Source organism: Xyrauchen texanus, chromosome 32 (genome assembly GCF_025860055.1).
Source record: "Xyrauchen texanus isolate HMW12.3.18 chromosome 32, RBS_HiC_50CHRs, whole genome shotgun sequence".
NCBI lineage: Eukaryota > Metazoa > Chordata > Actinopteri > Cypriniformes > Catostomidae > Xyrauchen > Xyrauchen texanus.
The window spans coordinates 15,936,787-15,958,993 of NC_068307.1; the positions used below are offsets into that span (position 1 = coordinate 15,936,787).

At 38.7% G+C, this 22,207-nt stretch overlaps 1 protein-coding gene across 9 annotated transcripts in view; it reads right to left on the bottom strand.

The window, feature by feature from the left end:
* mcf2l2 (MCF.2 cell line derived transforming sequence-like 2) overlaps positions 1-22,207 on the bottom strand; it is a 91,937-nt gene that overhangs the window by 47,516 nt on the left and 22,214 nt on the right. For 8 of the 9 annotated variants that reach the window (XM_052101181.1, XM_052101177.1, XM_052101180.1 and 5 more), the window contains exons 2-15: positions 20,150-20,233; positions 14,463-14,577; positions 14,228-14,318; positions 13,527-13,646; positions 12,118-12,234; positions 11,675-11,824; positions 10,807-10,931; positions 10,508-10,622; positions 5,971-6,090; positions 5,393-5,584; positions 1,471-1,662; positions 987-1,164; positions 684-787; positions 425-513 (exon numbers count right to left, since the gene is read on the bottom strand). In XM_052101181.1, the coding sequence (XP_051957141.1) occupies positions 425-513; positions 684-787; positions 987-1,164; positions 1,471-1,662; positions 5,393-5,584; positions 5,971-6,090; positions 10,508-10,622; positions 10,807-10,931; positions 11,675-11,824; positions 12,118-12,234; positions 13,527-13,646; positions 14,228-14,318; positions 14,463-14,577; positions 20,150-20,233 (1,792 nt within the window). The remainder of the gene's footprint in view (positions 1-424; positions 514-683; positions 788-986; positions 1,165-1,470; positions 1,663-5,392; positions 5,585-5,970; positions 6,091-10,507; positions 10,623-10,806; positions 10,932-11,674; positions 11,825-12,117; positions 12,235-13,526; positions 13,647-14,227; positions 14,319-14,462; positions 14,578-20,149; positions 20,234-22,207) is intronic. The other variant, XM_052101175.1, reaches the window with a different exon arrangement.

Sequence of the window (22,207 nt, forward strand, 5' to 3'; positions counted from 1 at the left end):
AAATCTACATTTTAAGTTATGACCACTAAATAAATGTTTCACATTGCTGGTTATGGGTTTATTGTCTCTTCAGACCTGTAGTTATCAGATATCTGTATTGGCTTTCTCAAAATAAGTTTTGTTGAAAGTGTAGATAATATGTGTGAGTGGTTTTTGATTTTAAAGATTACTGTACAGCCATTATTGTTCAGATTGTTCATTCATTCATTTTAATTAATTCAATTGACTTTGACAGAAATGGACAGCATATGTGTTTTATGTGTTATAAAAAATTATGAACTCATTATGGTACAAATGGCCCAGAAAATCAGTTTCAGAGGATAAATATGGCCCCTTAATAATAACAAAAGAGGTAATTTCTGACACTGCTTTACATATTTCCCCTTTTCCTCAAAAGACATGGACCCGTGTTTTTGGGTCTTACCTCCGTCTGTTTGAAAGGGTCTCCTCCGTTTCATTGTACATGAGAACATGACTTGAGCCCCCTTGACCTCCTTCATGCATGACCTCAATCTGTGAGAACATCAGAAGACAAACCACTGTTTGCAGCCAACTTTAAAAGTAATTTTTTATTCATTAAAATATAAAATCCAAAAACTAATCCTAGGTTTACACTGTTTTATTCATGCAGATGCCTTTTGGATATTCTTTACATTTTATTTTACTGATGAGATCTGATTTACCTTGATGCCACCTTTGGCTTTCCGAATATTTTTTCGCTTTGCCAGTTCTGCTTCACTGGGCGGCTTATTGGTGCTGAAGTTATCTGTACCTTTGCGATTTGATGCTGTAGAGTTAAAGATGAATTAAACAACCTGGAAATGGACTGCCTTGCTGTAAATACAGTAAATGTGAGTACACAAGGGTCTTTAGTGAAACTCTCTCAGATTGCAAACCGAAATGAGGACATGCTTCTGGAAAAAATATTAAGCGGTAAAATCAAACACACATACCACAAATCTCTGGTGGACTCTGAACATGGATACCTGGCATGGTGCAATGTGGTGTTTTAGCTGGGGGCCGCTTTGGCAAAGACTCTGGTCGAGGTGCAACAGGTTGCACTGGCCTGGTTTGCTTAGCAGAGAGCTTTTTCAGACTCGCATGTCTTTTTTCAAACATCTCTTGAACATCATTCAGCCTTTTCAGAGCCTGCTGAACTTTGCTCTGCATGGAAAGAGATAAAAGAGAACCGAATATGAAGATTAAAGAAAAGAGTAATACTTTAATAAAAATGAAAAATAAAATACACTACATGACTAAAAGTATGTGGATATCTCATTCTAACTTTTTAATTCCAACAGTTTCAAAATTAAAATGTCCATAAGCAAATTTGTGTGTGGTCTTTTGGTGTCCATATACTTTTTGCCATGTAGTGTACAAGTTTCAGTGGTATATCAGAAGTAGGTTAAAGTCATTCTTACAGCTGTGAAAACTGAATGTACGGTAGTAATCAAACCAATGTCAATGTACCTTGAGCAGGTCTGAGAGCACAGTCTCATACTGGTTGCTGAGGTCTTTAAGGTGACTCAGCTGCTGCTCTTTGGCTGATTCCATGTACTTCTGGATGTCCTGCAGTGCTGCTTCTGCACCTTCCTGGGTCTGGCATCTGTCAACAGCCTGAGAGGCCATTAGATATACTCCAGATTCACACCACTGGCTTACCTGCAACACACAAACACAGATGCATCTTAGTATCAATGTACACCATCCATTTGTCTAAAACAAAAATCCCAGTGATTAACTGCAGGTTATATAAAAGGATAAAATGTTTCTATCTCAACTGAACTGATGGAGGAGTTACAAATAAATATATCAGCAGTTTTGACAGCCTGATTTGAACTGGTTACACAAACTCTAAAAAAACAATTTCAAGGAAACACTGAATTCTGGATTTTACAACATAGTTTCAGTCTCATTTTCAAACTAATCATAGAGTGGGATCTCCTTGATAAAGTAACCTTGCATTCTTGCATTCATTAACGTGCAACAGATTTCAAGATTTTCACTGAAAAATGACTTTTAATTAGGGCCCAAGCCTTGAAAAGGCAAGGCCCTATTGTTTTCGTTAGGATGACTATGATTATTATTTTTTTTACGACTATTGGGGCACTTTTGGGGCTCTTAACGTGCTCGAAAACTCTTGAAACTTTGCACACGGGTCAGAACCCGCGGCCATTAGGGCCGGGCTGAAGCTGGTACCGGGGCGTGGCAGGGGGGCTCGACGGCGCCCCCTGGAACGGGGTCCGAAAACTTGGTCCATAAATCAAACACGCTTGCATGTAATAATATGAAACTCGGTACACATATAGATCTCATCGTTTCATATATCCTTCATACTTTTACTTTTTACCTCAGCCCAACAGGAAATCATCTATTTAGGGTTGTTTGGAAAAGGCATGCAATGGAATTTGAAATACTCCTCCTAGAGAATTCCACCAATCGCCACGAAACTTGGTCAGCATGAAGTCAAGACATTGAGGATGAAAAATTGCCGGCGGATTTTTGATATCTCGAACGGTTTGGCCGTGGCGAGAAACGAAATGATGGCGCGAAAAGAGAAACAGGAAGTGTGTTATAACTTCTGCATACATTAATTGATCTCGATGAAACTTCAGCAGTTTGTTCGCTGTAAGAGCCCGATCGCATGGATGTGACTATTGTGAGTCAAAGATATAGCGCCACCAACTGGCAAAAGGAAGTGTGTCACTTTCAAAATGCTTTGAAATCACCCTCTTATTTTTACTCGATTTACTTAAAACTTTTGGTGTGTAATGTAAACACACGGCAGATGTAGACATGTGAAAGGATTATTGATATCTTGGATACTGTTGCAGCGGCAATGCTTCAAACTCGAATATTCTTTTTTGATGCTTTTTAGACTCTTAGCATACTTGAAATTGCATGAAACTCAACAGACACATCACATTTATTAGCCAGTAGACATGTGCAAAGTTCCAGAAACGGGCGTGGTGCAGGGGCTCAGTAGCGCCACCTTTTGACAAAAGTGAGGGGTTGGTTTTATACTTTAACCCACAGTCACAAAACTCAGTAATTATATTGTTCTCATCGAGCCGGACAACTCTCTAATTTACAGTCATTAGCTCAGACCAACAGAAAGTCAGATATTTTGGTTTGAATGTGGATTTTTGGAGAATTTTCTCTGCCTCTCCCACTGACCCTACGTCTCTCTGTGTCTGGGGGAGGGGGCTGATTTTGCTGATGAGTGAAATGCTTTTATTTTTGTTTTTCAAGGTTTTGGGGCCCTTAACGTGCTCAAAAACTCTTGAAACTTTGCACACGGGTCGGAACCCGCGGCCATCAGGGCCGGGCCGAAGATGGTACCCGGGCGTGGCAGGGGGCTCGACAGCGCCCCTGGAATGGGATTCAAACACTTGTCCAGTATATCAAACATGCTTGCATGTAATAATATGAAACTCGGTACACTTGTAGATCACATCGGGCCGAACAACTTTCGTGCTCTAAGTTTTACGCCAGCCCAACAGGAAGTCGGCTATTATGGGTTGTTTGGAAACACATGCTCTGGAATTATATATATTTCTCCTAGAGAATGAATCCAATCGCCACCAAACTCGGTCGGCATGAAGATGCTACATTCCGGACGGAGTTTTGATATCTCGAACGGTTTGGCCGTGGCGAGGAAATTGATTTAGGACTAAAAAGGACACATGAAGTGTGTTATAACTTAGTTAGTTCTATCTACAGTTACAAAACTCGGCGTGTATATTGTTCTCGTCGAGCTGAACAACTTTCTAATTTACAGTCATTAGCTCCGACCAACAGAAAGTCAGATATTGTGGTTTGAATGTGGATTTCTCTGAATTTTTCTCTCTCTGACAGACAGACCTGCGATTGTGTGTGTGTGTGTGTGTGTGTGTGTGTGTGTGTGTGTGTGTGTGTGTGTGTGTGTGTGTGGAGGGAGGGAGGGAGGGAGGGGAGGGGAGGGAGAGGGGTTTTCTCTGTTGGGTGAGATTTGCATTAAGATATTGTTTTTCAAGGTTTCCGGGACTTTTGGGGCCCTTAACGTGCTCAAAAACTCTTGAAACTTTGCACACGGGTCAGAACCCGCGGCCATCGGGGCCGGGCTGAAGCTGGTACCGGGCGTGGCAGGGGGCTCGACAGCGCCCCTTGAACGTGGTCTGAAAACTTGGTCCATATATCAAACATGCTTGCATGTAATAATATGAAACTTGGAACACTTCTAGATCTCATCGGGCCGAACAACTTTCGTGCTCTAAGTTTTACGCCAGCCCAACAGGAAGTCGGCTATTATAGGTTGTTTGGAAACACATGCTCTGGAATTATATATATTCCTCCTAGAGAATTAATCCAATCGCCACCAAACTCTGTCAGCATGAAGTCAAGACATTGAGGATGCTACATTGCGGATGGATTTTTGATATCTCCAACGTTTTGGCCGTGGCGAGAAATTAATTTATGAATAAAAAGGACAGCATAATAATGGGAGCATAAAAGCAATCCATACGACTCCATTGGTATAATTCATAATTCCCACAGTGTACTTGCTTGTTATATTAGCTACTACAAAATATATAAATACATTTACTATCTTAACTTTAATGATCTACTTAACATAATGATAAATAATCGTAAAATATGATATCGTATGCTATGTATTGTGAATACACCCATGTTAAACATAAAAATGTACTTCCATTGCATATCATAGGAACACATAAGCGTAAATTATAATTACATTAATAAACCTGTACAAAGACCTCCAGATAAATACTGGCCTACTGGATTAACACATTTAAGTGCTGCAAAAGATATTGGCCTATGACATCCTATGACATTAAAAATTATTCTACATTTGAATTACCTCATAGATGTGACTATTGTGGTTCACGGTCATAGGCCCTGTCCCAAATGGCACACTTCATATGAATTTTCAGTCTTGTGTACTTATTTCATGTGTCCATTAACTCCATGAGACCGTAGGGTGTCTCATTTTTCATTTTAGGTATCAGAAGGGTGCTCACGCATACTTTGTGGTTGATATGTGCCCTCGATGCGCACTTTTGCAGAGCCCACACTGATGCAAGGTCTACAGCACACATCTTCTCGACAGTCAAATCGAGGTTACGTTATTGCCCATCGTGCACAGCAACCCTAAAGGCACGGGGGTGGCGGTGCCACCGGCTTGGGCCCGCCATCGCTGCTTGCAGCTATATTTTCTAGTTGTTTCTCAACAAAACCTCTTATGTTATTTAAAAATTATTCTTTTGTGTTGCACATAAAAGAAATTCAGGTTTTGAATGACATGAGGGTAAGAAAATTATGACAGAATGTTCATATTTGGATGAATTATTCCTCTGCTTGTGTGGAAGTTTGACAGGATTGTTTCACTGACCTCATCTATTCGCTTATGGATATCAAGCGATTTAGTAAGAATGTCCCGTTTCTTTTTGGCCTCATTGCTGAAGTTATCACAGATCCGACGCAGTTCGACACACTTGGGGCGGATGGAGTCCACGGCGTAGTGATTACTCTGAATCAGCTGATCGCCATGCTGGGCATGAAGCTGAGCTTTCTCCAAGGACTCCTGTACAGATCAACACAAAAAATCCCAACAAACAATTAGTGAACAAAGTTAAATTAATCTTAATATCTCACATGTACATTTACACATTTGGAAGAGATTTTTATCCAAAGCAACTTACAATGTTAGGTAAACAGGCTCCTGAAGTTTAGCTTTAGTTACTACATGCAATCACACAATATCTCCACAATATCTGAATTTTTTATCAGTTTGATCACAAACCAAGATAAATAATCTGAATGTTAGCTGTTTAACAGTGTAATTCCACTGCCTCTTTTCGGGTATTGAAGTTAAATCTCAGAGCTGACCTATAGAATTCTGTTAATCTCAATGGGCTCCAAAAATGAATATCCTGCCTTGTTTTAGATTCAAAATGTTTGCATTGTGACCTGAGTTTTGTACTCCAGGGTTTTCAGATCCCCCAGTAGGTGTTCCATCCGACCTACACAGTCTCCAGTATCTGAAAGCTCCAGTAGGGCCTCCATCAGGCCATCCAGAGACACTTTCACCTACACAGGTACAATAAACAAATGCAATAACCCAATTTCAACTTGTGATTAACTGAAAAAATGACAGATACAATAACCATCAATTTTTCAGAGCACATAGAGGGAAATTCACTGAACAGTCTTATTCTGTGTCTTATTCAATAGCCACCCAAAATCTACAGTAGTTAAACCGAGCATTTTCTATATTTAAATTAATTCACTGTAATATTTTTCAGTGCAAAACACTTCCTTTCTTCGTATGTGCTTTCTTCACTAAAGTCAGCATTATTTGTCTGGTGCATTAACAATGCGCTGTTACCAGAAAACAGAGAAGAGATTTATATCCAGAATCAGAATGAGCTTTATTGTCAAGTATGCTTCCACATACAAGGAATTTTTCTTGGTGACAGAATCTTCCAGTGCACAACAGTACAACAACAAGACAGAGATAATAAAAATAAAAGGTGAATAGAAATGTAAGTATATATAGAAATACACAATATGACAAAAATATATAAAATCAGCAAAAAAAAGTAATGTCCCTGTTTAAGGACACTTTATTTTAAAGATAATTGTGTAAAAATATAAATAAATGTACAGGTCTTTATTGTAAAGGGTTTAAACAATGTTTTTCATGCTTGTTCAATGAACCATAAACAATTAATGAACACGCACCTGTGGAACAGTCATTAAGACACTAACAGCTTACTGACGGAAAGCAAATAAGGACACAGTTATAAAAATTATGACACTTTCTACTGACTCTGAAAAACACCAAAAGAAAGATTCCCAGGGTCCCTGCTCATCTGCGTGAATGTGCTTTAAGCATGCTGCATGGAGGCATGAGGACTGCAGATGTGGCCAGGGCAATAAATTGCAATGTCCGTTCTGTGAAGACAGGAAGGACAGCTGATTATCCTTGCAGTGGCAGAGCATGTGCAGCATAACCTGCACAGGATCAGTACATCCGAATATCACACCTGTGGGACAGGTACAGGATGGCACAACAACTGCCAAAGTTACACCAGGAACACACAATCCTGCCATCAGACTGTCCGCAATAGGCTGAGAGAGGCTGGACTGAGAGCTTGTAGGCCTGTTGTAAGGCAGGTCCTTACCAGACATCACCTGCAACAATGTCACCTATGGTCACAAACCCACCTTCGCTAGACCAGACAGGACTGGCAAAAGTGCTCTTCACTGAGGAGTGTTACACAAAGGCCTATACCCTGAAGTGGGATCGTTCTGGAGGTGGAGGGTCCGTCATGGTCTGGGGCGGTGTGTCACAGCATCATCGGACTGAGCTTGTTGTCATGCAGGCAATCTCAATGCTGTGCGATACAGGGAAAACATCCTCCTCCCTCGTGTGGTACCCATCCTGCAGGCTCATCCTGAAATGACCCTCCAGCATGACAATGCCACCAGCCATATTGCTCGTTCTGTGCGTGATTTCCTGCAAGACAGGAATGTCAGTGTTTTGCCATGGCCAGCGAAGAGCCCGGATAGTCACATGTCTGTGAAACTTGTTCAGTTTATGTCTTAGTTGTTGAATATTTTTATGTTCAAATATTTACACATGTTAAGTTTGCTGAAAGAAAAAGCAGTGGAAAGTGAGAAGATGTTCCTATAGTATGTACAAATACATATCAGTTATATACAGTGCAAGGAAATGTAATACAGAAGAGGAAGGATTATGTATATTGCACATAATTATAGTATAGTTTTAACTGTTCATGAGATGAACTGAGGGGAAAAAAACTGTTCTGGTGCTCTGTGCTCTGTAGCATTGGCCAGAAGCCAATAGATAAAAAAGGTTGTGGGCAGGGTGAGTGGGGTCCAGAGTGACTTTAACAGCCCTTTTCCTCACTCTGGAAGTGTACAGTTCTTGAAGGGAGGGCAAGGGGCAACCAATAATCTGCTCAGCTGTCCGAACTGCCTTTGTAGTCTTCTGATATCCGATTTCATAGCTGAGCCAAACCAGACAGTTATTGAAGTGCAGAGGACAGACTCAATGACTGCTGAGTAGAACTGGATTAGCAGTGCCTGTGGCAGGTTGAACGTCATCAACTGGTGAAGGAAGTACAACCTCTGCTGGGCCTTTTTCACCATGGAGTCAATGTGGGTCTCCCACTTCAGGTCCTGTGAGATGGTAGTGCCCAGGAACCTGAATGACTCCACTGCTGCCACAGTGCTGTTTAGAATGGTGAGCAGGTCATTGTTGGGTTGTTCCTCCTAAAGTCCACAATCATCTCCACTGTTTTGAGCGTGTTGAGCTCCAGATTGTTATGACTGCACCAGACAGACAGCCGTTCAACCTCCCTTCTGTATGCAGACTCATCGTCATCTTTGAGGAGGACGATGACAGTGGTGTCGTCTACAAACCTCTGAAGCTTGACAGTGGGGTCCTTGGCAGTGCAGTTGTTGGTATTCAAGGAGAAGAGTAGTGGGGAGAGCACACATTCCTGGCGGACACCAGTGCTGATTGTAAATTAGCTGGAAGTTAATTTTCCCAGTCTCACTAGCTGCTGCCTGTCTGTCAGAAAGCTAGTGCTAGTCCACTGGCAGACAGACATGGGAACAGAGAGCTGGGATAATTTATTCCATAGGAGAGCTGGAATGATGGTGTTGAAAGCCGAACTGAAGTCCACAAAAAGTATCCTTGCATATGTCCTTACAGGAGGTGTTGGTGTTTGTGTGAAGTGAAAATCAGAACGGTTATGGGGTGTGAAACTGGGCTTTTCAAATCTATAGTAAAAACATTCGAGTCGTCAGCCAGTTGTTGATTCCCTACTGTGTTGGGGGATGTGGTCTTGAAGTTAGTAATGTCTTTCAGGCCTCTCCACACTTGATGCAGGGTCATTAGCTGAAAGCTTGTTTTTCAGCTTCACAGAGCAGTTTTATTTCACACTTTAATTTCCTTAGTGTGCTTTTGTCCTGATTATACAAGATTTTATCCCCGCTTGTGTAAGCATCCTCTTTGGCATGGCGACGCTATATGAGTTTTCCTGCAAACCATGGTTTGTCATTGTTGAATGTTAAATAAGTCCTAGTAGGAATGCACATATTCTCATATAAACGGATTTATTATGTCACAGTATATGAGAGCTCATCCAGATCGGTGTCTGCAGCTTCAAAAACACTCAAATCAGTGCATTCAAAGCAGGTTTGTAGTTCCAGCTCTGCTTCATTGGTCCATCTCTTTACAGTCTTTACTAGAGGTTTAGTTGATTTTATTTTCTGCCTGTAGTTTGGAAGAAGATGAAACAGGCAGTGATCAGTGTGTCCCAAAGCTGATCTAGGGAAATATCGATATGCATCTTTTAATGTTGTGTAGCAGTGGTCCAGTATATTTCATGTAATGTGCTGTATGTATTTTGGCAGTTCACGGGTGAGGTTGGCTTTGTTAAAATCGCCAAGAATAATAATAAGTGAGTCAGAGTATTGTTGCTCCGTGTCTGTGAGCTGATCAGCCAGCTGTTGCAGCGCTGCATTCACAAACACATGTGGAGGAAAATAAACACTTACCAGAATAAACATGGAAAACTCCTGTAGCAAATAGAAAGTTTTACAGTTGATAAAGTGCACTTCCAAATTAGGAGAGCACATCTCCTTTAACATTGTTACATCTGTACACTAACTTTCATTAATGTAAAAGCACGTTCCACCACCTTTTCCCCATTAACTCTGCAATGTGATTCACTCTGAACAGCTGAAAGCTGGCAGATGTAATGCGCTGCCCAGAATGGCTTCACTCAGCCAGGTTTCTGTGAAGCACATGGCAGCAGAGTTTGAGAAGTATATGCTTGTAGGGGTGAGGATGTGGTTCGTCAGTTTTGTTAAGGAGAGAGTGGAGATTCACTAGATTAATACTCTACGGTGATGTTCAAAAGCCGTGCTATCAGAGATTGACCAGTGTGTCGGCTCGCTTCAAAATGTCAGAATATTCAAAAACAGGGAAAGGATTGTCTGGCATGTGATACCGAATGTTCAGCAGTTCATCCCTGGTACAACTGATTGGAAGAAAATACTAAACAAAGGACAAACAAATAAAAACATCAAAAGAACTGGAGAGCTGTGGCGCCATCTTCATCCATCTTCTATCCATCCGTGCATCTAGACACGTGGTGTAGTCAAATTCATTTTTGGCATTTTAAAGAGCCGATTCAGGCACAGTACCAGAAAACTATGACAGGTTGTGGTATTTTGTTGCATCCTCCACAACCTAGTATTCAGAACAAAACTGAAAATTGTGTATTATTCTGTGCAAATTGCATTCAGCACAGATTTTATGAGCTTATGCTGTTATCTGATTTCCATAATTCCTTTAGTGAATCGGGTGTTAGAACAACACAGTTAGCATGTGCAAATAAACAACTCTATCAGCGAACATCATTTATTCTTTATGAATTTCCTTTAAATGTAAATTACTGTACTGTACCTCTCTGAAGTCCTGCTCAAAATGGCGTAACTGTAGGCACTGCTCTAACTTGAGGTGATGCCTTGACCAAAACTGTTCAAATGCATTCTCTGTCTCATCAAGCTGTGCTAGCAACCTGACACAAACAAACAAAAACCTTTAAGACACAGTGTGTCAGGGAAGGTACAAACATTATTGCCGATATTTCATATAAAAATCTTTCTTGGACCTGGACCAGACATTTTATAGATATCTGTTATATAAAATGTTTTTCTCTGTGGCAGTCATTGGCTCCTGGAATTATACAGTATGTTACACACCTCTCAACGGTTGTTTGATTATCTGTTTCATCCGGGTTCAGAATGTGGTTCTCGGTTTTGTTGGCCCGATCTTTTATACAAGACAGCAGAGTTTTTCCTTGTTTCACAGCCAACTTTAATTCGTCCTGTGAAGAAGAAATTATATTATTTGTTTGGTACAGTATGTGAAATAATGAATGAAAAAAATAAATAAAATAAGATCACTTCCTGAACAACTGATGAATTTGAATGTCTAAATAAAGCAGGTTTAAAATTTTAATAAATAAAATTATTATGCATTATTATTTTGCATTAAAAGAACATTTCAACAATTTTTTTTTAATTCTATTCTTTGAATGGTGACTGGGTCTGTCATGCTCCAAGAAAACACAAAAAAGCACCAAAAAGACATCATAAAGTAGTTCATGAGATTTGTGCACTGTATTCCAAGGTTTCTGAAGCTTTGTATAAAGAAAAAAACTAAATTTAAGATGTTATTCAATGGATAACAAAAGCCATTTGGACTCCAAATATGGCATATCAAAGCAATTTGATTATATTCATCATCAAAATAACAAAATAACTTCAATTTAGTTTTAACTAAGCTATTGTACTACTTCAGAAGACATGGAATACAGCTCACAAGTTGTATGGACTACTTTTATGGTGTTGTCGTTTTTGGAGCTTGACACTCCCATTCCCTATTCACCTGTATTATAAGTAAAAGAGCGGCTTCAAAAATTCTTCTTTTGTGTTCAAGATACAGTATGTGTAAATTATGACAGAATGTTCAGGAAGTTTTGGAGGAACAATACCTTTAAGCAAATTGTCATTAAAGAACAAATGTATCCACTAGTTTATCTTCTGTTTCATAAATGTGACACACTACCTTAAGCTTGTTGTGTTTTTCTGTGTGTGTGATGAGCAAATCTTTGGTGCACTGCACATCATTGGGAAGTTCAGTTTCTGCCAGATCAGTTCCAAACTGTTGTAGCATCTGTGCTGTGCTCTTCACTGTTAATGCAAAGTTCTCAATGGCCTAGGGCACAAAGGTTTGACACAATCTGAATACATAGTATGTACAGTTGAAATCAGAAGTTTACATACACTTAGATTGAAGTTATTAAAACAATTTTTTTTAACCATTCTACAGAATTAATATTAGCAAACCAGCACGACTTCCAAGGTCATCCTGCTAAAGTCATCATCAGAAAGACCATGATGGTTGACTAGCTTCAAGGTACGCCAACATAAACCATTAAATGTATGCTTGTTTAAGCTGGTGTTCTCAGCAGGGTAGTAAACAGCAATTGTGTGAGGGTCTTTTCTCACTGTACGATGATGGATCCACTGACTGTGGCAATATTCCAGGGTTCCACCCAGATCGCAGGTTAGCTGGCCTTTATCGATGTAGCCATACAAGTCTGACAGGGAATTTAGCATAACAACCTACAAGGCAAAAGAAAATAATGAAAATGATCTATAATGTATGTAAATAGTTTTACTGTCTATCAGGATTCTCCGTAGCTTTCTGGATACAGATCTAAACTGCCTGCCATTACATTGATGTTCAGACAATAGTCACCCTATTGTTATCTGGGTCTGTTGAGCTGTGTACAACCTCAACCAGCCCAAATAATCACTCTAACGTGCAATTTTGTATTTCAAATTTGTATTGTCTTTGTCCCTTGTCCCAGTCTCAGACTTTCAATTATTAAATATGAAAATCCACTATGAATTAATTGTTACAGTATAAAACTATAATAATTTTGACAAAGAGTGAAATATAAGCCTACATAAGCCACTTCAATATTCACTAATAAAGTTTTTTTTTTTTTTCCTCAAAGGTTTGTGTATTTGTTTACCATGGAGATAATGTGTCAGTGAAGAGCATGCTTGAGATGTATGAAGAAATAAGAAAATAAAGAAATGATCAAGATAATTATCACTACAATTATCACAATTATCACGTGAACAGAATATTTTTGAGCATAAATTTAATTAAGCTTTAATGTTATCAAATTATGCACAACAAAGTTGAAATATTTAATTGTGTGTATTTATGATACACAAAATGCTATGAAATTAAACTTCCAATTAAAATGTTGGTGGAAATAACATCTTTTAGTTTATAAAAATGACAAAAACAATATAATTATCTTGTGATGCATGTACAGTTGGACATTGTTAGTAGACAAATAATACAAATGTGAGAGTGTAAAAAGTGTTTTAAGGGAGTTTATTTTCTAAAAGTACACAGTTCCCATAGTTATAAAAACACCCTGATATGGTGTCTTTATAAGGTGTCCCCAACAAAAAATTTTCTTTTCTTTTAGTCAAGTAAGGAGATTGTAATTACAGCAGCATAGATACTGATATGAACAGTGCATGTGGTTGTGGGAAACAAACTATGTTCACACATTGCATTTTACCACCATGAGCTGTAGCCACAATAAACAACGACTTCATGCTTTGCACAGTGTAGAAGTCTCAATAATGTCTTTGTAACACCATACTCTCTACATTCTAAGGTGCTATCAAAGGCAGAGGGCAGGCAAGAAATAATTTGCAAACAGTTCATTAACACCCTTTTAGACATGCATAATACAACATGGTGACCGGCTACATGTCAATAATTTAGTGGATGAGTGATCATGGTTACAGACATAGTTGAGGCATGCATATCATATGGTGATTGACTGGACATGTTGAGGGTTCAAGCAGACATTGAGCATGCTTACCAGTACCTTCAATTTAAAGTCGTCCCGATGTAACCGCATACTGACATCAGCAATGGTCCTCTGGAGGAGACGTGAAGGTTTAAGAACCAGCACAAGTTGTAGATTTCCTGGGAAGGACCCCTTTTAAGTCATGAGATACAAATATATATAAAAATTGGCAGACTAAAGGCTCTTCGATATCAATTAAGATTCATTCAAAATTTAGATTACATATATGGTGTTGTCAAACCAGAAAGAAACCCAACTCGCATTCTGCATCTTCTTTGAATCTTTTCAAATAGATTTTAAAAAAAAATTAAAATAACAAGTGAAATTAAATAGGCTGCTGTGGTTCTTACACTTCCTTTATTCTCTGAACTGACACTTCTAACTGAGAAGAAGGTTTGACACATTTAGCATACTCTTTATTCCAAAAACAGATAAAAATAAAAGTGAAAAATAACTCACTCACTAAATGTTTGTTTTTGTGAGATCAATTGATTTCAAACAATTAAGGGAAATACTTCTGTTTTGTATTATTTTCTGTTTTCAGCATAGCAATGGCAAATGTTATCCCAGCATGATTTGAGAATGCCTCAAAGAAAATTGTGTAGCTTCAATGGATGCAAAGAAATGTGACCTTTTGTACAACCCCATTATACAACATGATGTTTTTAAAAAATTGCTCTTAAACTCAAGCTTTACAAAGAGCCTGTACAAACTGCTATTCGAGCTAGAGAAGCGAATGCTGAGTTCCATTTTTCCTTCCTACGGTCCAAGATGATGATAAAGCCGATGCTGGCAGCATCCATACTAAAGAAGGAATGATAGAAATAAATAACTGTTTAGGGAAGGTGAGGTCAATGTTGGCTTTACTAGATATTTTTTGACAGTATTCTCTGTGTTTATGTCTACTTTTATATGTTTAAACTGTATATAATATGCTTAAGGGATCACCTTGGTATGCTGGTCAGATATGTAACAACATTAACAAAATCCTCATCTGACACCTCATTAAAGCCTGAGAACTCTGGGAATGTAATGATGGGCGCTCCATCACTTCCTCTTCCTCCTGCAGAAATGTCATGCAATATTTTTCACCATTACATCACAACAAGCATTTTCAAACTCACACACACACACACACACACACACACAGGCACACACACAGGCACACACACACACAGGCACACACACACACACGCACACACACGCACACACACACACACAAATACTGTTAAAAATGACTGTAGGCTATTCATTACACATACATTGTACAATTCTATTACCTTTTGTTTAATATTTATAAAAATGTTATTTATATTATAAATATAAAAATTATCTTTTGGGAGTAAAGTGGACATTTCCAAAGCTTCGGAAATAATTGCAAAAAATATAAATACAAAAATAATAATAAACCACAAGGGGGCAACAGTGGAATCGCCATTTTCATCTGAAAGTGTCAATAAACAACCTCACTTTTAAAAATTAAAACACTTAGGTAGAACCTAATTATTTGCAGATCCACAAATAACTGAATATAATATACAGCTGGCATTCCAATAAATCAATGAATTTAGCAAAAATATTCATTTTCATTCAAATGTCCCCTGCTGCCCCTGTCAGCCTGAAGATGTAAATGTCTCCTTTGTAAGTAAACCTGTATCCTTCTACACTGCGCTCTTTCCAAAAGGGAATTCTGGAGAAAGATATGCTTGTTTGCAGTAATGAAGTAGCTCTGCTCTGAGGTCACGTTAATACATTTTTAGAATTCATAAACCACTCTCAGAGTTTCAGAGTTAAATTCAAGGACATTCAAGGACTTTTCAAGCACATTTTTATTTGTTTTCAAGGAATATGCTCGAGATGTCATTAAAACAAATTCTTTATTTGTTAATTTTTAAATAAAAAAAACTAACCATTCAGTTTATTAATTTTTTATAAAACACCACTTATTACAAGTACAACAATGGAGATCTTTAACTACATAAAAACACAAACAATGAAAAATCTTTAATTTAACTATCTATAACTTCAGTTATAAATTATGGTTTAAAAGTCATTAAATGTCATATTTACAAAGTAATATCGAGATACATCATAAAACTATTTTAAATGATTTCTACTCAGGCAGTGCATATAGTACCCATTAATAAGTCCCTCAGAAAATTGGATTGATGTGACGTCAGAGGGAGACCCGATTTTCGAGGGGGATTTGATTTCTCATGACACCAGCACATCAGTCCACCCCGTCCACATCGATGTACACTCAAAATCAGAGTGTATTGCAGGTAAGATTGAGTGAACAACGGTAGGGAACAAATACATTTCTGAATTCTCAGAATTTGTACGCTACTACAAAATGTCAGACACCAGAAATAGTGCACTATATAGTTGATAGGGAGCGATTTCGGACACAGTAACTTAATCGAGTGGCCTAGGGGGAAACAGTCAACCGAAATGTATTATGGTTTGAACATGCACAGTAGATTACACTGCGTGTCACATCTGCAAGACACTGAAGCGCACCTGTGAAGCAGGCTTGACAAAATCAGGTGAGGGACCATTTTACTATAAACAATGGTTCCATTCACTAAATACCGTACAACATGACAAAAAAACAATGATCATCTGTCCCATCACCAGTGCTTAAATTAAACAGGCCAGTACTCTATTCCATCCCAACTAGACAAAAACTGAATATCTCTTGAAGATCTGTGTGAAGATGTGGGCCAGCACAGCATTTTAGACAAGTGGGTGATAAACCATCTGGGCCCTGTGCTTTCCTTATCTTTTGTTTCCAGTAGACAGATCTTAAGTGCAGGTTGAGTAGGAGGAGGGGGTAGAAGGGGGGTTGCAGGAAGTGTTGATGTTTGTGTGAAGTGAGGGTTATAGTGGGTGTGAAGTGAGACAGGGCCTTTCAAATCTACAGTAAAACACATTCAAGTCGTGTAGGGGGATGGTGTCTTGAAGTTAGTAAATTTTTTAGGACTCTCCACACTGATGCAGGGTCATTAGCTGAAAACTTGTTTTTGAGGCTGCAGTTTTGTCTGTGTTTTGCCAAGTCAACATTTTATAACAATCAATTATTTAACTAAATAACAGTCGACTATAGAAATACCTGAAACTGTACATATCTAATTATTATTAAAATTATTTTTATTATCAGGTATGTTGTGTTAGGCTTCATGCCACCCCATACACTTCACCCAGTCAAAAAATATCTGGAAATCCCACTGGTGCCTTTATCACTTCTGACTACTAGCATTCTTACTCTCTAGTGAAGGAAACACATTTGAAGGGGATTCTTTTAAATTAGTACAGTTTGGATCAATTGTCTGTGGCTGCCTGCTAATAAACTGTCAAAAACTGAAAGGCCTAACTAGCCGTAATCAATGCTGGAATACATCCCTGTGATTTACTAAGAACTAATGAACTGCACAGTGCTTCTCAGCTGAAAGCAGCACTTCAGACAGAAGAAGCCAGCTAAATAGATTTGACAATGTAGGCCGGGATTGTTTTTCACCATAATATTACATAACAGTTGCAGTTTTGATGGCTGGTGCAGGCTGCTTGATGGGTGATGAGGCAGACCAGGCCTTTAGGAGATCTGATGGCTTGAGTGGGAAGAAATGGTAAAGCTCTCCAAGGAGCAGTGAGTCTTTAGTTGTAATTGTCCCTCCCACTTACAGTTAAACGCTGTTAAATTATTATAAACTCTAAATAAAAAAAAATGTCCTCTCACATTCAACTGCTTCTATTTTTAGGAAAACTAACCAGTGTAAATATTTGTATGAACATAAAAAGATTCAACAAATAAGACAAATAAACTGCACAACTTTCACAGACCTGTGACTAACAGAAATGGAAAAATGTGTCCCTGAACAAAGGGGTGGTCAAAATCAAACCACCAGCTTCATTAAGTACTGCAGTGCATCTCCTCCTCATGGACTGCACCAGATTTGCCAGTTCTACCTGTGAGATGTTACCCCACACTTCCACCAAAGCACTTGCAAGTTCCCGGACATTTCTGGGGGGGAATGGCCCTAGCCCTCACCCTCCGATCCAACAGGTCCCAGACATGCTCAATGGGATTGACATCCGGTCTCTTCGCTGGCCATGGCAAAACACTGACATTCCTGTCTTGCAGGAAATCACACACAGAACGAGCAGTATGGCTGGTGGCATTGTCATGCTGGAGGGTCATGTCAGGAGGGTACCACTTGAAGGAGGAGGATGTCTTCCCTGTAATGCACAGCATTGAGATTGCCTGCAATGACAACAAGCTCAGTCCGATGATGCTGTGACACACCGCCCCGGACCATGAAGAACCCTCCACATCCAAATCGATGCTGCTCCAGACAACAGACCTACAATTCCTCAGTCCAGCATCTCTCAGTCTATTGCGGACAGTCTGAGCACTGATGGAGGGATTGTGCATTCCTGGTTTAACTCGGGCAGTTGTTGTTGCCATCATGTACCTGTCCCGCAGGTGTGATATTCGGATGTACCAATCCTGTGCAAGTGTTGTTACATGTGGTCTGCCACTGCAAGGATGATCAGCTGTCCTTCTTGTCTCCCTGTAGTGCTGGCATAGGTGTCTCACAGTATGAACATTGCAATTTATTGCCCTTGCCACATCTGCAGTCCTTATGCCTCCATGCAGCATGCATAAAGCACGTTCACGCAGATGAGCAGGGATGCTGGCCATCTTTCTTTTGGTGTTTTTCAGAGTCAGTAGAAAGGTCACTTTAGTGTCCTAAGTTTTTGTAACTGTGACCTTAATTGCCTACATCTATAAGCTGTTAGTATCTTAACGACTGTTCCACAGGTGCATGGTTCATTAATAGTTTATGGCTCATTGAACAAGCATGGAAAACATTGTTTAAAAACTTTACAATAAATATCAGAAAAGTTATTTGTATTTTTACAAAATTATCTTCAAAATACAGTGTCCTGAAAAAGGTACATTTCCTTTTTTGCTGAGTTATATATGTGACACTTCAGTTATTTAAAGTTTAAAAATGCCAGCATGCTCCAACCTGACATGACTGACTCTTTTCTGCTGACATATGTGGGACCGCAGGCAATAGTCAAATGTTTTTTAGTCAGTTTTAACCCCACCCCTTCAACAAACTGTCATGTACACAAACCTGTCTACGGTCAAAGCTGCAAATGAAGAGAGGTGTATTTTCATCTGTTTTCCTCCCAAATTCCATACACCAAACTATCTTGGTCACAGGCCCACTGGCTTGAATTTTTACGTTTCAAAGGAGGAATAATGGCATCCCTCATGCGAGCAACCTCCGTAACACATTTACATATACAATGGTGAGCACAATTCGGAAGTTGCATTTTTTGTTATTAAATAATATTTGTATTATATTTATACTCCACTGACGGTTGGGTTTTGGGGTTGTGGTTTGGGTAAGGGAATAGAGTTAATAAAATATGAGTAAAACTAAAAATGTACCTTCCTTTTGGCGCCACTCTATGGACATTTCACACATGCCAATACGTTGAACAACACTTCCATATTTAGCCACTGGGGGCAGTGATTGAATTTTCAGGAAGCACAGATACATTTTAGCAGCAGAACTTTTGACCTAGTACTGTTGCTAAATTCACTTGGGTGTTGCAAAAAGCTGTCACAGTGTATATCTGTGATTCTTTAAGTAAACATATAATTTTCTAATATCTGTGACATATTGAGTAGGATAAAGGCATAGTCCATTGGTTAAAGATCAGGGCTGGTAACCAAAAAGTTGTGGGTTTACTTAAACTTAAGGTTGTAAAACTTAAGGAGCTATATTGGAAAAACAATTAATTTTTTGGTGTTAGTTTTGTCAATTAAACAATTATGACCTAAACCATTTGCTTGAAGTATGTCCTGTTTCTTTTAAGTAGGCTGCTGTTTGTTTACCTTTCAAAATCTAATGATTTTTACACTATTTTGTTACAATCTTACAATATTTCCCTGTTATTTTTCTTATTACACTTTTAAAAATATTTTTTTAATTATTATACATTTAAAAAATGTTATATTTACTTAATTCTTGGCAATTGTATGGCATCCGCATGAATCCTTAGCTCAAACCCCTTTTTAGGTACCTAACATAATCCTTGAGTTGTGACTATATTTACATTAAAACACATCCTCTCATACTTGATCATACAAAAAGATTACACTGATACCTAGGGGCATGGGTTCAGCATCATTCAAACACAATAGTTTTCACACAACAGTCTTCATATCATGTGAGAGGTTTTATACACAAGTTGCAAATGTCTTTAAAACCTTTTAAAAGAGGGGCAAATACAGAGAGCACCTTTAATTATGTGAACATGATACATTTTAGAAGCACACTGAGCAAAGAGAATAAGAAAATAATAATTTATGCTCTGTGCTATTGAGCAAATTAGGAAATGGAGGGTTGGTAATTGGACGCTATTTTCTGAGAAGGGAGAGTGTTTGTAATTCGTGAGCATTAACAGCAATTAACCGCCACCACAGGAACCAGAAACAGGATTCAAAGCATCACCAATTCTGGGGAGGAAAGTGGGCAGCCTTTGAAAAAACAAATGAAACCCAAGCTTTTTTCTTTGTTTTTTTTTTTAATATGTAATGAATATTCATTTCTCACCTGAAAGAAGAGCAAACTGTCTATGAAGTTGTTCAATTATGTCAACAGCCAGCAATGGCCTGATCTCCTGCTGCATAATCTCATCTGTGACAGAAAGAAAGAAAGGAAGAAAGATAGATCGTTAGATATCACCGCAACATGAAAATGAAAGCATAATGCATTTTTAGCCTCATTAATACAGAATAGTGCTGATCAGATTATCATTTATAGCAACGGAAATGCAGTTTGTGCACAGCAGAAATAAAGATGCAAGAGATAACTGACAGTAAACAGGTCATACCCCACCCCCATCATTATTGTGCTAATTTTATGGCAAATTCACAAATAAGTGATTAAATGGACATGACTTTTTGATTTGAGTTAAAATTATTTACTTGAGTTACTAGGGACAATGGTCAAATATACAGTTTAGCAGGCATTATACACAAATATTTGACCGCAGAATGCCGTGATTGACCAATCAAAATCAAGTATTGTAGAGAGCTTTGTTATAAAGATTAATATAGTAATCCACAGTATACGTCAGAATCAGAATCAGAACAGTGTGATCGTCTACTCTGGAAGGAGTTTTTCCTGTACAGCTGCTTCATTAGAGACGACCTTTAGCCATCAGCACAGCTTTTGGCTTGTATCCGTTCTTCAGGGAAGCAGTCCTTCAAACAAACCATTCTTTCATGCCCTTGACTTCACAAAAGACCGCTGGAACACCACTGTTCTCTGCTAATCCACTGAGGGTCACCCTAAAGCCCAATGAAGTCTGTAGTTGAACAAAACCACCACTGTACACGTACACAAAAGACTGCATTAACATGGGCTATTCTTTTTTAGACCCTGCTATGTCTTGTGAGGAAACTTGCTGGAGGCTATAAACAATGTGGCTGAGTTACTTAAAGGTGCTGTAAGCTATTTTTTATGGAATAGCTCACAGAAAATGCCCCTATTGCCTGACATATTTCACTGATTTATATACTGAAATCTCATCCGTGTCTCTGTGATATCACTAATTTATGTGAATAGCAAACAACTGCTAACATTGCTTATGGCACATGTAAACTGAAATCAAATCAAGATTTTGGAATATATTTAGATTACACTGATATGTTAGGAAGTCCTTTTTTACAACACACATGGCAATGGATTGAAGTTAACTTCCTGAAACCACTACTCAAAATGTTTGACAAGCATAAATAACCATGTTTCAAGCACTTTTTAAACACACACACGCACACGCACACACACATTCATATCCTCCTGGAGTGTGTTCTAAAGGAAGAACAATGTGCGTCAAGAAGCATGTGAAAGGAAGATGTTATCTGCCGTGGAGTCACAACCACTAAATGTATGTAAGAAGCAGAATATTTTCCTGAAGTCACAGTGACCGGATCGTAATGGACCAATCCCACCAACAAAAAACAAACAAACACAGAAACCTCATGGTGTAGCCTACAGAAACCAGCATAAACTAGCCTGAACCAACATGAAAAATTCAATATGTTCTTTCTAGCAGTCAAGCCTACACAAACAGCCTCTAACCCACTATCCTTAATAGGAAACTAGAAGTATACAAAGTAAGGTGTGCATGGAATGAGAGGACTAAAGAAGTGCAAAATATTAGGATTATGTATGGAGACTTTTTGTGAATAAATGACTTTACTCTGGACATCAAAAAATCAAAGGGAAGTGAATCTCTTACTGTACCTTTGACTGGTTTAGCTTGTACGGTAAAATTGTATGTAATGAAATTAGATAGAAATGTCCACAATTTACTATTGAATCTTCTCAATCATGTTGACTAGGGAGGGAGATGCATATTCATAGGAAGCCTCTGTACATCCTCACTCAATTTTTCCCGCCTCGTGACTCTCTTTCAGTCATAAAGCAGAATTTTCTCCATGGCTGCAGTGTGAGACTGGGCACTGCTACTGCACTTCTCTTTTGAAAAGACCAGTTTAGACCAGCATTTTCATGCTGGGCTAGGCTGATTTATGCTGGTTAGTGCAGGTTTGGTGCTGGCCTAGATGGACCAACATAGTCTTTCTGGTGAAGCTGGTTGACCAA